Below are 13,074 nucleotides of genomic sequence, written 5' to 3' on the forward strand. Positions count from 1 at the left end.
CACAGATCCCTGGAGCACTCCACTGGAGACCTCTTTTCAAGATGGCACCAAGTCCAAACCAAAGCAATGAGCCAGCCATTCAACCAGTTCTGAATTAATTTAATTATGCTGTCATCTACTTCATGTCTCCAGTTTGTCCACAAGAATAGCAGGAGAGACTTTGTCAAATGCTTTGCTTGATCTAGTTAAACTGTATTTGTACCATTCCCCTCATCCATCAGGCTAGTGACCTCATTCCCCCAAAAAGGAGATGAAGTTAATCTAAAATGATTTGTTCTTGGTTATCTGGTACTTCTAAAAGCTGTAAAGTTCTATAAGTGTGAACCATTTTAAAAAGTTATTACTTAAGTAATTTAAGTGACTTAGTATGGTCTCATACCCTAATTCTTTTTTATGAGTGAACAGTATTATTCAAACCCTACTACTTGGTAGCTATGAATTAATGTAGACATCCACATGTACACAGTATGAGGACACAGGTGGATAGGTGGATTTCACCTTCCTTCACTGTATCCTTGGCAACGTCAGCACTAGGGAAAGAAGGATGACATTTATTAACAGTGTTTTCCCATCCTATCCTATGCTGGCCCTGAAGCACTCTGCCTTTTGCCTACTCTCCCGTTAGAGGGGAAGGAAAGAGTTTTTATACTTGTTCTTCTCCACTATCACCCTCCATTTCCCAACTGTTGAGATGTCTAGAGTCTGTCTCCACTTCATATGGCCAATGAGAGCTCCTCACTTCTGCAACCTCACACTCGGGGCCCTTTTCACACGCTAAGTCTCAGGATGAAGTGATCTGTATTAACTACAGCACCCTCCTCAATGAATAGGACCCGGGCCTCCCTATCCTTCCTTACCTTGCTCCTTATCAAGGACCCCACCCTCTCTTTAGGGGCAAATCTGGAAATACAGTAAATACCACTTTGTTTTGGCTTAAAGAAGTGGTTTCTGATGAAATTACAAGTAAAATGGTTGGTAAAGACAGTTCTTCTGTTTTCTTTCTTGCCTTTGTCACTTTGTTTTTCTCTTCTTCCCCCATTCCCTTGTTTATGTTCCACCTGACTCATTTGGCCAGAGTGCAAAGAATCCTGATAGTTAGGGAGTGCCCACTGCTGGGCACCCTTTCTAGGGAACGAGCATTAAGGAGCAAGCTCAGCTGGCACAATTCAGACAGGCAGCCCTCGGCTGGATCTGGAGCATAACTCTCATCATGGCTTACTTTCCCAATTCTGGCACACACCTTATAGAGACACAGGAGTAATGCAAGCAGGGGAGTGCTAAAACCGACTCGTACCAGCTCGTAAGAGCCAATTGTTAAATGTTCACCGTGATCATCTACACTTTGGAAATTGGCAAATGCTACAAATCAGGCCTTGATTTATTGTTTTGTTGATGGTTTAGACTTTAAAAAGTGTTGGAGAAAATGTTAGTAATCTTCATTATTGTGTAAATAAGCATTACATTAATAATCTTTATGATAACAAAGATTAAACTTAAAATTGTGTGCCATGTTTTTGGAGAGCTGATTATTAAACAAGGCATAGCCCATATTACTATGGACACTCATGATTTTTTGTACCGCAGTGATGATAAAGATGGGGAAAATCCCAAGGTCAAACACTGGGTGCCATAGTTGCCCCGCTGCTCCCAGCCTCAACTGATCCCCTTGCCTTCATACTCCCAACTCACCCTCTCTTGATTTTCTCATCTGTAAGATGGGGATAATATCTACAAGAACTCTCACCAAACACTCTTTTTTACCGCCGGGTTTAGGCTGCTGAGAGCCAAGAGACACTCTGTGTTTCTTTTCAAATAGCTGTCCTTCACATCCCGTATCCTGTAGACCTGTCGCTAGATATTACGCACAGCGTATGGTGCCACCATCACGGTCTTCCAGTTCTAGACCATGTAGCGCCCCATTTTCCCTACCTCACTGATATAGGAGTTTTCTTTCCCTCTCATCTCTCCTCCTGTGGAGCAGGGCCAATGCACAAAGAGAAAGAGAAAAGTGGCTATTCACAGCAAAATAGGGGACTGCTGAGAATGACTTGTTCTGATAATACATAATCCATTCCCTAACGGCTGATAATAATAGCTAGCGATTGTATAGTGCCTTCGGATTTACAAAGCACTTTACATATGTTATATCATTTGGTCCTTATGATAGTGTTCAATTAGGAGGCAACATCTTTGAGAGGTTGTGGCTGTTATCGTACCCCTATAAGAGATAAGGAAACTGAGGCCGAGGAGGGGTTATGTGACTTCCCCAAGGTCACACAGCTAGTATGTGTCTAAGGCAGAATTTGAACTCGGGTCTTCTTCACTCCCAAGTCTGGCATTCCATCTACTACGCTACCTAGCGAATTTGAACTCCTCAAGGATGGCAGACAATTGGTAGCCACTCCTATTCTAGGATACAATCAATGACTTCCTTGTGACCTTCGAGGAAATAGCTGGGTAACTGTTTAGACATCTTCAAGAAGCAAGTACAAATGCCAAGGGGCCAGAATGCCTCACTTGGAATCAGGGAGACTTGAGTTCAGATTTGACCTCAGAAGCCTGTACTAGTTTTAGAGTATAATCTTAATCCCTCTCTGCCTCAGTTGTACCATCTGTAAAATTAGGGTAACAATACCTCACAGGCTTGTTTTGAAGACTGAAGGAGGTAATACTTTTAAAAACACATCGAAGAGAAGAGCTTTTAAAAAAGTTGAGAACAGAGTCGGGGGGAGGAGGGGGGGAGGTTGGGTCTGAGTCTGAGAACGACAGGGGGCGAGGGGAGGCACTGTGTCTCTGGAGCAGAAACATAGCCTTTAAAAGTTAGATTTCATGGTAAGGATCCGTCAGGTCATTTTGTACTGCAGAGAAGGAAGGCCTTCGATTCCTCGTCTGTAAAACTGGGGAGGGAGTTTGGACCAGAAGACCACCGAGGTCCCTTCCAGCTCGCAACCAGGGATCCTATGACAATATAACTCTCTTAACAGCCGTATAAATTCATTTAACAAGTGGACAGACTCAAAGATACAATCTGTCACAAAATTAAAGCAACATCACAGAGTTCTAAAGTTCTTGAATAGGTTTATTTCTTATCCTTTTGTGGTGGATCATAAAAGGTACCGGATTTGGAATTATAAGGATCTGGGTTCAAATCCTGACTCTGGGTGACTTTGGACAATATTAGCATTCCCATTGGTCGATTTATATAGCACTTTAATGTTTGCAAGGCACTTTACATGCATTGTCTCATGTGAGCCTCACAACAACCCTGTGAGTTAGGCCCATTTCACAGACGAGGAAACTGAGTCTGAGAGAAGTCACGTGATGTTCCCATAATCATACAGATAACATGTGTCAGAGGATTCAAGCCCTGGTCTAACCGAATCCAAATACAATACTGTAGCAACAAGCACCCTGGCACACTCAGGATGGCCTGCTAGCCCAGGTTCTTTGATCTGCTTTTAAAGGAAAGCAACTTTAAAAGGGGTCAACAATCTTACTTTAATTACATTCACTAGTCCAGGGGAAAGGTCAGCATCCTGAATGTGGAGAAAATACAAGCAGAGAAATTAGCACAAAGATCAACGGACAGGGCTCCAGCTGTCTGAGTAATACAACCACCTACATACACCACTGGATTGGGGGAGCACAGATACATCTGGGCAGTGGGGGAGGTGGGGCTCTGAACAAATGGCTACTCGGAGTCCCATCCAGGGAATCAAAAGACCCTTCTCATAAGTGAACCCCCAAAGCAAAATACCAACCTCAGAATATACGTACACTTCTCAGAGCCAGAAGGCATCACAACCCTCGTGACTCAGTGCCTAACTAGTTTAGTGCCAACAGGTGTGAAAGCCTCCCTGCAAACAAGCTTCCCCATAAGCAAATCTCCCCCTAAGCAAGCTCCTCCTTAGGCAAGTTCCTCGCCCAATGGGCTCTATGTGACTCAACATGTATCACAGCTGTGACTGAAAACATGGGGTCACATAGGCCTATTAATGGACAGGGAAGACCTCCCTGTTCCATTAACATTACAAATACTAACTATTATTCCATGCTGGATTTAACCTCTCCGAAACTCAGTATCCTCATTTGTAAAAAGAGAAAGCTGAATTAGATGACCTGTAAGAGCTCTTTATCACCAACTCTATGATCCCCTACAGCAACAAAATAAAAGCTGTTATTCCCTATAGATTTCCTAGTGATTTGGGGAACATCCATTGCTTTCCCTTTGAAGATGAGATTAGAATCTTCTTCTCTAAGAGTCATCTTAGAAGCAATTTTCTGACCAGTAACTGAAGTTTGAAGGATTTACAGGTTTAAGGGACCTTAGAGGTCATCTGGCCTGACTTTGTTTCATAGGTGAGGAAACTGAGGCCCAAGGGGTAAAATCTACTTTTTCTTTTCCTCTTGGGAGATGTCTTATGATCACAGAATTTAGATCCAGGAAGAACCTGAGGGATGAATGTGACTATGAACAGGCCACTCAGCCTCTCACAGTTTTCTCATCTGTAAAATGGGGGTGATATCTGTTGTAATGTGAGGATCAAACGAAAGTGAATATAAAGTGCTTTACAAATGTTACAGTACTCTATTAATGTTAGCTATTATTATCTACTCCAACCCGCCTCAATTTATGGGTGGGGAACCTGGTCCTCCAAGAAGGTAAATGATGTTCATCCTGGGCCATTGCCCCTTGTCCTGATGTTTGTCCTGCCACTGGACTTAGATGACTCAGGAAGAGAGAGTGAGGCTGACGACTTCGTGCAGATCTGCCTCACTTAAACCCAATTTACGCCCAAGCCAAGACGTCACCCTGTGATGTCATTGGTCCTCTTCAAAAATGAAGTGGAAAGAAAGGCTCTGGAGTCAGAGGACCTGAATTCAAATTCCATCTCAGACACTTAGCTTCCTGTATGCCTTTAGGCGAGTTAGTAACCTCCCAGGGGTCTTTGAATCTTCAGCTCAAAAAAGGAGGAGGTTGTACTATGTGGCCTATTCTCCTTGTAAATCTGCAATCCCATGACTTGCCCATGGTCACATAGCTGGTAAGTGCCTGAGCCAGGATTCGGATCCTGTTCTCTTTACCCCAGTGAAGCAGCATAGTCCTCTGGCCCTTGTGAGATCCTAGTTGTTCATCGGGTTATTAAAGCCTCCTGCCTAGTTAGAGGCATGTGTGTGTCTGCTTCCCCACGTGAGGACCGTCTTCATTTGTATTCCCCTTCATTAAGACATCAGACTCACTCAGCCCCAGATCTTGCTGGCTGATTTCTCCCAAATGCTCTGACACGCCAGCAGGATTTGTTCCATCAAAAAGAGGTGAGGTGCCTTCTGGAAGCAAACAGCCACGACATCCTCTTCGGGGGATTTGGTCCGGGCAGCAGTTGTGGGATGGGTTCCAGCTGGGCCTTTAGTCCCCTCAGTGTGGTTTCTTGTGCCTACAAGAATAGCCAGGTTGATGCTATCTATAGGAACTTAAGTGTCTCCCTTGTTCTAGCATGGAGAGGGAGGGAGTTCCTACTTTGGCCCTCTGCATCTGTCTCTTGGGTGTGTGCCATCCCTTCCCATGGCCCCAGGCAGCTTGGCAACACTGTGAGTTATGTTAGAGATATAATAATGAATTATACAATGTATTATACATAATTAATTTATAATAAAACACGCATAAGATGGTTTAATTTCTCCAAGTGACTGATGCAGTGCCAGCTAGATTCTGCTGGAATGTCTGCCCTGGCTGCAATGACTTTGTTTCCTGGTCTTAAAGGCAGGGCCCTGGGCTGGGGGTGTAAGCTGGCTCAAAGAGGTATCAAATGGTAAATTCCTTCTTGGCTGCTTGTGGGAATGTTGTTGTTCAGTCTTTTTCTGGTCATGTCTGACTCTTTGCGACCCTATTTGGGGTTTCCTTGGCAAAGATATTGGAATGGTTTGCCATTTCCTTCTCCAGCTCATTTTATAGATGTGGAAACTGAGGCAAACAGGGTAAAGTGACTTTCCCAGGGTCACACAGCTAGTAAGTGTCTGAGTCCAGATTTGAACTCAGGAAGATGAGTCTTCCTGACTCCAGGCCCAGTACTCTGCTACCTAGCCCCTCATTGTTGGAACAAATACCATCTACGGAAGTCTCCTTCACTGCTGTTGACCCCTACTGACTTTGGCTGCCTTGACCTGAATCACTAGGATATTGAGACAGCATGACACTGTGGGAAGAGATCTGGATTTGGAGTTAGGGCACCTGGCTTTGAATTCATGCTCTGCTATTTACTACCTGTGTGACCCTGTGCAAGTCACTTAACCCTTTGGGCCTCAGTTTCCCCATCTGGAAAATGAAGGGTTTGGACTGGAGAGCCTCTGAGATCCTTTCCAGCTTCCACTTTCTGTCCTTGTGATCTTCTCTTTTCCTTTGTCTCCTTCCATTGCTTGGATTTGAATGTCTTGGTTGTTGATTAAGCTTCTTGTGTAGTGGCCAGATGTGTTTTATTCATATCCTATTTATACGGGAAAAACCCGTCTGGGCCCCGGCCCTTCCCAAGATCAATGGCCTCCCTTTGAAGCTTGTTGGCCTTGGTTTCAGATGCTGCTGAGGATGCCGTTGCTGCTGCTGCTGCTGCTGCCAGGGTGGTTCCTGCCTCCCAGTGAGGGGTCCCAGAGAGCCGAGCCCATGTTTACTGCAGTCACCAATTCTGTCCTACCGCCCGACTATGACAGCAACCCTACCCAGCTCAACTACGGTGTGGCCGTCACCGATGTAGACCACGATGGGGACTTTGAGATCGTGGTGGCAGGGTAGGTACCGTTTTCTTCTCGCCTCCTACCGAGAGTCCTCTATTTGCCTCTTGCAGGGATAACTCTGCAGAAATAGCCAATCCAGAGCAGAATTACCCCACTGAAAACTTTGGTGCCCTGGCTCAGGCAACCTCCTTCTCTTTCCACTCTGACTCCCTGGGTGTGTAGGCTGCTGGTATTTCCTTTTTGTCTGGGCAGCAGAGGTGACTTTAATCCTTCTTCATACTGGCTCCCCGGCCTCCTGGGGTTTCTGGAATTGTACTGGGCACAAGGAAGTTTGTCGTTGTTCTTCTTCAGTTGTTTCAATCATGTCCAATTTTTTGCGACCCCATTAGAATTTTCTTGGTGTTGCAAACTAAATTCCGAGAGACAGCGTCTGGACAAATTTATTAATTAGACTAGTCAATAATAAACAAATTAATGGTCAGTGGTTTCTCCCAGTAACCAAAGACCAAGAGGCAGGATCTTGGGTTGTCTTAAATGCCCACCTGTCTTCCTGACAGCACATTATTGGGCCTTCCCCTGACAAGAAAAAGGCAACCCTAATCGGCAGACACTTTATGAGGATGTGGGCTAAGAGTCTTCAGCCCCTCCTTATTTCTTCATCCTCAAGGGGAGGAGGTTAGCTGGGGAATGAGGCTTGGTCATGGATTTTAGCAGCCTCCAGAAGTCTGGGCAAGCAAAGCCTTTCTGGATTGGGATCTCTCTGGCTGTATTTCACCTTCATGAGCCAGGCTTCCCCAAACTCTGATGAAGGGACCAAGATCACAAGAAAGGCTCTTCTTGGTAGCAAGAACCAGCTCAGTTTAGCTTTTGTTTATGGGATAGACAGAGAGTCCCAGACCAGGTCCTGGGAGGGGCTGGTGAATGACCACATTTCTCTGTTTCTGGAAATGGTTTTCCTTTGTGAGCTAAAACTAAGTGGGGATTTTAAATAGAGAAGGGACTATTACAAATTAATATTAATAATCAAATGATATAGCATTAAAATTAATTTAACTTATTGGCAAAGATACTGGAGTGGTTCACCATTTCCTTCTCCAGATCATTTTACAAATGAGGAAACTGAGGCAAACAGGGTGAAGTGACTTGCCCAGGGTCACATAGCTAGAAAGTGTCTGAGGCCAGATTTGAACTCAGGAAGATGAGTCTTCCTGACTCGAGGCCCATCACCAAGAAAGATACCATTGTGTTTATTCTGGATGCGTGGGAAGGGTAAGTCATGTCTTCCTCTGCCCTTGCAGGTGCACATGTATGGATGTAGTCTTGAGCACATATGTTTTTACATATACATATATGTACAAACATACCTGTGTGGGGCCTTCTGCTTCTGCAGTAATGGTGGCAGAGTAGCAGAAAAGAGGTCAGAGGGCACTAACAATGCCAGTTTTGGAACTTGGGCCTTACTTCAAGTTGGTTGGACATAGATAAGAGCTGCACAGAATGGGAAGGCATTCTCAAGTTATCATTTGTATTTTTCTAAGGAGTATTCAAATAGGTGAGATCCAAGATCCAGAGGTTAGGGGAAGGGAGAGAGGGAGGGAAAGTGAGAGGAGGACAGAATAAGAAGGGGAAGAAGGGAGGGGGAAAAGGAGGAAGAGAAAGAATGCATGTACACACACACACACACACACACACACACACACACACACACACGAGAGAGAGAGAGAGAGAGAGAGAGAGAGAGAGAGAGGAGAGAGAGAGAGAGAGAGAGAGAGAGAGAGAGAGACAGGTGATACAGTGAATGGATTAGGAAGACCTGGGCTTAAGTCCTGTCTCCCTGGCACCCTAGCTGTGGACCCTGGGCAAGCTACTTAACCTTTCGGTACCCTCAGACAACTCTCTAAGGCGTGAAGTTGCAGAGAAGGGAAGAGGAAGGGAATAAGCATTTACTAAATGCCTACTATGTACTATGTGCTAAGGGAAGGGATAAGCATTTATTAAGTGCCTACTATGTGCTAAGGGAAGGGAATAAGCATTTTGCTAAGCACTTTGCAAATATTATCTCCTTTGATCCTCACAACAACCCTGGGAGGGAGGTGCTATGATTTCTCCCCATTTTAGAGTTAAGCAAACTGAGTTAAGAGATAAGGTGACTTTGCCTAGGATCATCTGGCCTCAGACACTTGCTAGCTGTATGACCCTGGACAAGTCACTTAACCTCCATTTGCCTTTGCACAGACTGTCCCTCAGATCCAGAAAGCATTCCTTTCTTACCTCCTGAGCTTCAGCTCAGGTGCTACCTTCTCCAGGAAGCCTTTCGTGATCCCCCTAGTCATTGACACTCCCTCTCTTCTCCAGCTAGCTTGGATCTATTTATCTGTTTTCATGTTGTATCTCCCAATAGCGCATTGGCTTCTCAATGACAGGGACTTTTTAATTGTCGATTTTTTTTTTACCCATGTGGCTCAGCAGCTCACACAGTGCCTTGCTCATAATAGTCATTTAATAAATGTTTATTGAATGGAATTGACTCCTGCAACAAAGGGTTTGAGCCACCAAAGTTGAGACAGAAGACCAAGGAAGAAAGTTTCTGAGTCAATGAACAAAGTGGAGTAATAGTTCCAGGGAGGAGAGCTGTGTTTTCAAGGCTGCTTCTATGGCTCTATCCCTTCTGGTCCTTAAATGGCTCAGGGCGGGGGGAAGGGGAGGAAGAGTGAGTGAATGACAGAAGGATAGCAATGAAAAAGACAGAAAGAAAGGAAAGAAAAGAAAAGAAAAAATTGTAATGCCTAGAAGAGAACAGAAAGAAGGAGAAAAAGAATCACAGATCAACAGGTCAGCTTTGAAAGTTACGTTGAGTGTACTATGTAGGCAACTAGGTGATGCAGGTGATGGAATGCTGAACTTGTAGTCAAGAAGACCTCAGTTCAAATCCTGCTTCAGATAATTACTAGCCATGTGGCTCTGAACAAGTCATGTAACCTCTCTCAGCCACAATTCCTCATCTGTAAAATGGAATAATACTAGCACCTGACTGGCGCTATCTTGTTGAGAAGATCGAATGATAATATATTATTATATTATAATATATAAGTAACATTATTATATTAATATATAACTATGATTATATGTTATATATTATATTATACAAACCTTAAAACTCTAAGTGCTAACTTACTATCTTAAAAGAAAAGCAAGCTGTACGTAATAGAGGCTTGCTCTTTTGTATATGATCTCCCTTTTTCCCCCTTCTCCCCTCTTCTCCTCTCTTCTCTTTCTCTCCTTTCTCCTCTCCTCTCCTCTCTTTTGTTCTCTTCTCTTCTCCCCTCTTCTCTTCTTCTCTTTTCTTCTCTTCTCTTCTCCCCTCTTCTCTTCTCTTCTCTTCTCTTCTCTTCTCTTCTCTTCTCTTCTCTTCTCTTCTCTTCTCTTCTCTCTCTCTCTCTCTCTCTCTCTCTCTCTCTCTCTCTCTCATCCACTATGTATATTGAAATGCTAGTTTTATTTGATGAGTGCTAAGCTCAGGAAAAAACATATTCTTAAAACAATCAATAAATAGTTCTGCCATGCTGTGCTCTTGGGACCCCCTCTACCCCAAAAGTTTCTCTAACAGCAGACTGTGGTTGTGCTCCTCTCCCAGCTGCATGGCCAGCTCTCATGCTGCATGGGGAATGCTCCTTAGACCTTCTGTCCTGACCACTCAGCTGATCTCAGTTTTTCCCTGTTCAATTTTCAGGGACCAGCAAGGTCCCTCTCCCAGCATTCCATAGAGAGAGCCCGGGGTTTGCACAGTTGAGTAGACTTTATCTAAGCTTCAAGGGAAGAAGCAAAGACAGCCTGGTGCTGCTCGCTTGCTTTTTTTCTCTTTTGATTTATAGCCCCTTGGCAGCTACCTCAAAGGCAAACTGAAATAGCAAAGTCACGGGCCATATTATACCTCTCACAACTCGTCTTTCAGGAGCAAAGAACAAGAATAAAAAAAATCCAACAACTGGGAGGTCCTCTTTCAAAGACCTTCTCCTGTCCTCCCTTTCTCTGGGAAGGGATTTTGCTGAGAGCTTTTTAGTCTTTTTGTCCCTCATGTTTCAAAGATGATCAGTTGACCACCGTAGCAAGGTACACAAGTTTACTGAGGTCAATACAGCCAGGACTGAGCATTTGTGGGCTTTCCATATCAAGTACCCATTCCTTCTCCCACATGCTACCCCCAGGTTCTTATTCATTGGATTTGAAGGCACTTCTTGTCATGTATCTAGAAACTGCCTCTTTTTCCTTACCAAATGCTAATGATTCTTTTTTGTCTTTTTCCCTTCTTATATTTCAATCACTCTATAATTTCATCAATGTAAAATACATCAAAGTGCTCCCACCAAAGGTACAACCCATCCATACCACCTTATCCCACCCAGTTCATGTCTGCAACCTCCTAAAAATCCTTCACAGAGGATCTGACCACTCTGCCAGAGGCCTTCCAGGTCTCTAACATTTTGAAGTCAGTTACCAATATAGTACCATCCAACTGAGATCCCTCACTTTGGCTACACGACCAGCTCACCTTCCTTGTTTGACCATTTCCTAGATGATTTTCCCTTATGTCAAGATGATATGTCTTTTTTCAATGGAGTTTTTCCTCCCCTGGGAGCTCAAGAAATAGTTTTTCTATGTCCTAAACAGTAGAGAAGTAGGTTGTCATGTGTTATCTATTTTGTGGGTTATCTACAACAAAGTTAGAAGTCCATTTTGCACGTTTATCACCTCTTCTCTGATTGCCATCTTGGGACTATTCTACATGAAACAGAATTTCACCTCTCCTGATCTTGGTTCAGTTCCTTGAAACACTCTTCCAACAAAAAATGCTTAACCCCCCATCCCACCTTTCTTCCCCAGAAAAGACCATACGAGCCATTCAGATCAATTTTAGAGGTGTTCACATTGACAGGCATCCATCTGAGAGGTGATGCTGTCTGTCCCCAGCAAGGAATAGGAAGCAGGGAAGAAATTAATCAGAGTTCAGGATGATCAAACTGGGCAGCTTTCTAGTTCCTGAGTCAGGCTTTCATTGTGGCTTCATTATCTGGCTTGAAGTGTGGTAAATTCCCAGAGCATTAGACACACTCATGCTCATTTAAGTACAAAAATGAACTCCAAAGGTAAAAATAACTTTTTATGTTATCAGAATGTTTTTCTGTTGAATCTTCTGTTAGAAATGATTTGCCATCGTTTCCCTTACTTTAGGCTGGATAACCAAGAGTCGGATACCTAGAAATGCTTAGAATATAAAGTTATGGAGTAGAGGACAGATGGGCACTTACCAAAGCTGTTGTAGAAGGAAATTCATCCATCAGATGAAGGTTAGACTGGATTATCTCTCAGGTCTCTTTCAACTTTAAGATCCACTGACCCTCATGAGATTATCTAGCCCACCCACTGCTTTGAAATAAAATCACATCTAAACTATCTCCCAGTCTTCAAGACTTAGAGGGAAAGATCTTAGAGTTCTTGTAATTCATTCCAAGGTTTAGTTGCCCTAGGGGTTGGGGGGAGATGGGGGAAACTAACCTAAGTCACTGACGTTGCATTCCCAGACTTTGCCACCATTTCTGCTGCCTCCTTCCCCTTCCATCCCTGCAGTGCCTTCTCTCATAGGTGAACTCCTCCCATGAACTCCATTTTGGGGAAGGCCAGGTACCTTCTTTCAGCTCCCTTTTATGTGTTGTATCCCCCCATTAGAATGTAAGCTCCTTGAGGGCAGGGACTGTCTTTGTTTTTACTTATATTTGTATCCCTAATTCTTAGCCCAGTGCCTGGAGTATTGTTGTCATTCGGTTGTTCAGTTATGTCCTACTCTTCATCACCATCCTGTTCATGGAGTTTTCTTGGCAAAGATTCTAGAGTGGTTTGCCATTTCCTCCTTTAGTGGATTAAGGTAAACAGGTTAAGTGACTAGCCCAGGGTCACACAGTATCTGAGGCTGGATTTGAATTCAGGTCTTCCTGACTCTAGGCCACTGAGCCATCTAGCTGCCTCTATAGGCACATAGTATGTGCCTAATAAATGCTCGTTGACTTATTGACTAATACAGGAAGACTGGAATTAAGGTACATTGACAGTGACTTTGTTCCTCATTCTGATTCTGGTCCACTGGTGATCGTTCCAAGTACAACCAGACCTTTATTTCATAGAATGAATAGTCTTAGAGGTGAAAGAGGCTTGATTCCATCCTCTGCCTTCAGGTAAATTAAAGGGATGGCTACCTCCACCTTTCATACAAGGCAACTGAGGCTCAGAAAACTGAAGTCCAAGGTCATACAACTGATTAACAGAAGAATTTAGACTAGAACCTAGCTCTCCTCC

General features: G+C 43.8%; 1 protein-coding gene across 2 annotated transcripts in view; it reads left to right on the forward strand.

Annotated features, from left to right (window-relative positions):
- The window catches only part of CRTAC1 (cartilage acidic protein 1), a 181,688-nt gene that overhangs the window by 27,715 nt on the left and 140,899 nt on the right, over positions 1-13,074 (forward strand). For both annotated transcript variants that reach the window (XM_036737084.1, XM_036737085.1), the window contains exon 2: positions 6,569-6,780. In XM_036737084.1, the coding sequence (XP_036592979.1) occupies positions 6,569-6,780 (212 nt within the window). The remainder of the gene's footprint in view (positions 1-6,568; positions 6,781-13,074) is intronic.

The sequence above is a fragment of the Trichosurus vulpecula genome, chromosome 8 (assembly GCF_011100635.1).
Source record: "Trichosurus vulpecula isolate mTriVul1 chromosome 8, mTriVul1.pri, whole genome shotgun sequence".
Classification (NCBI taxonomy): Eukaryota; Metazoa; Chordata; class Mammalia; order Diprotodontia; family Phalangeridae; genus Trichosurus; species Trichosurus vulpecula.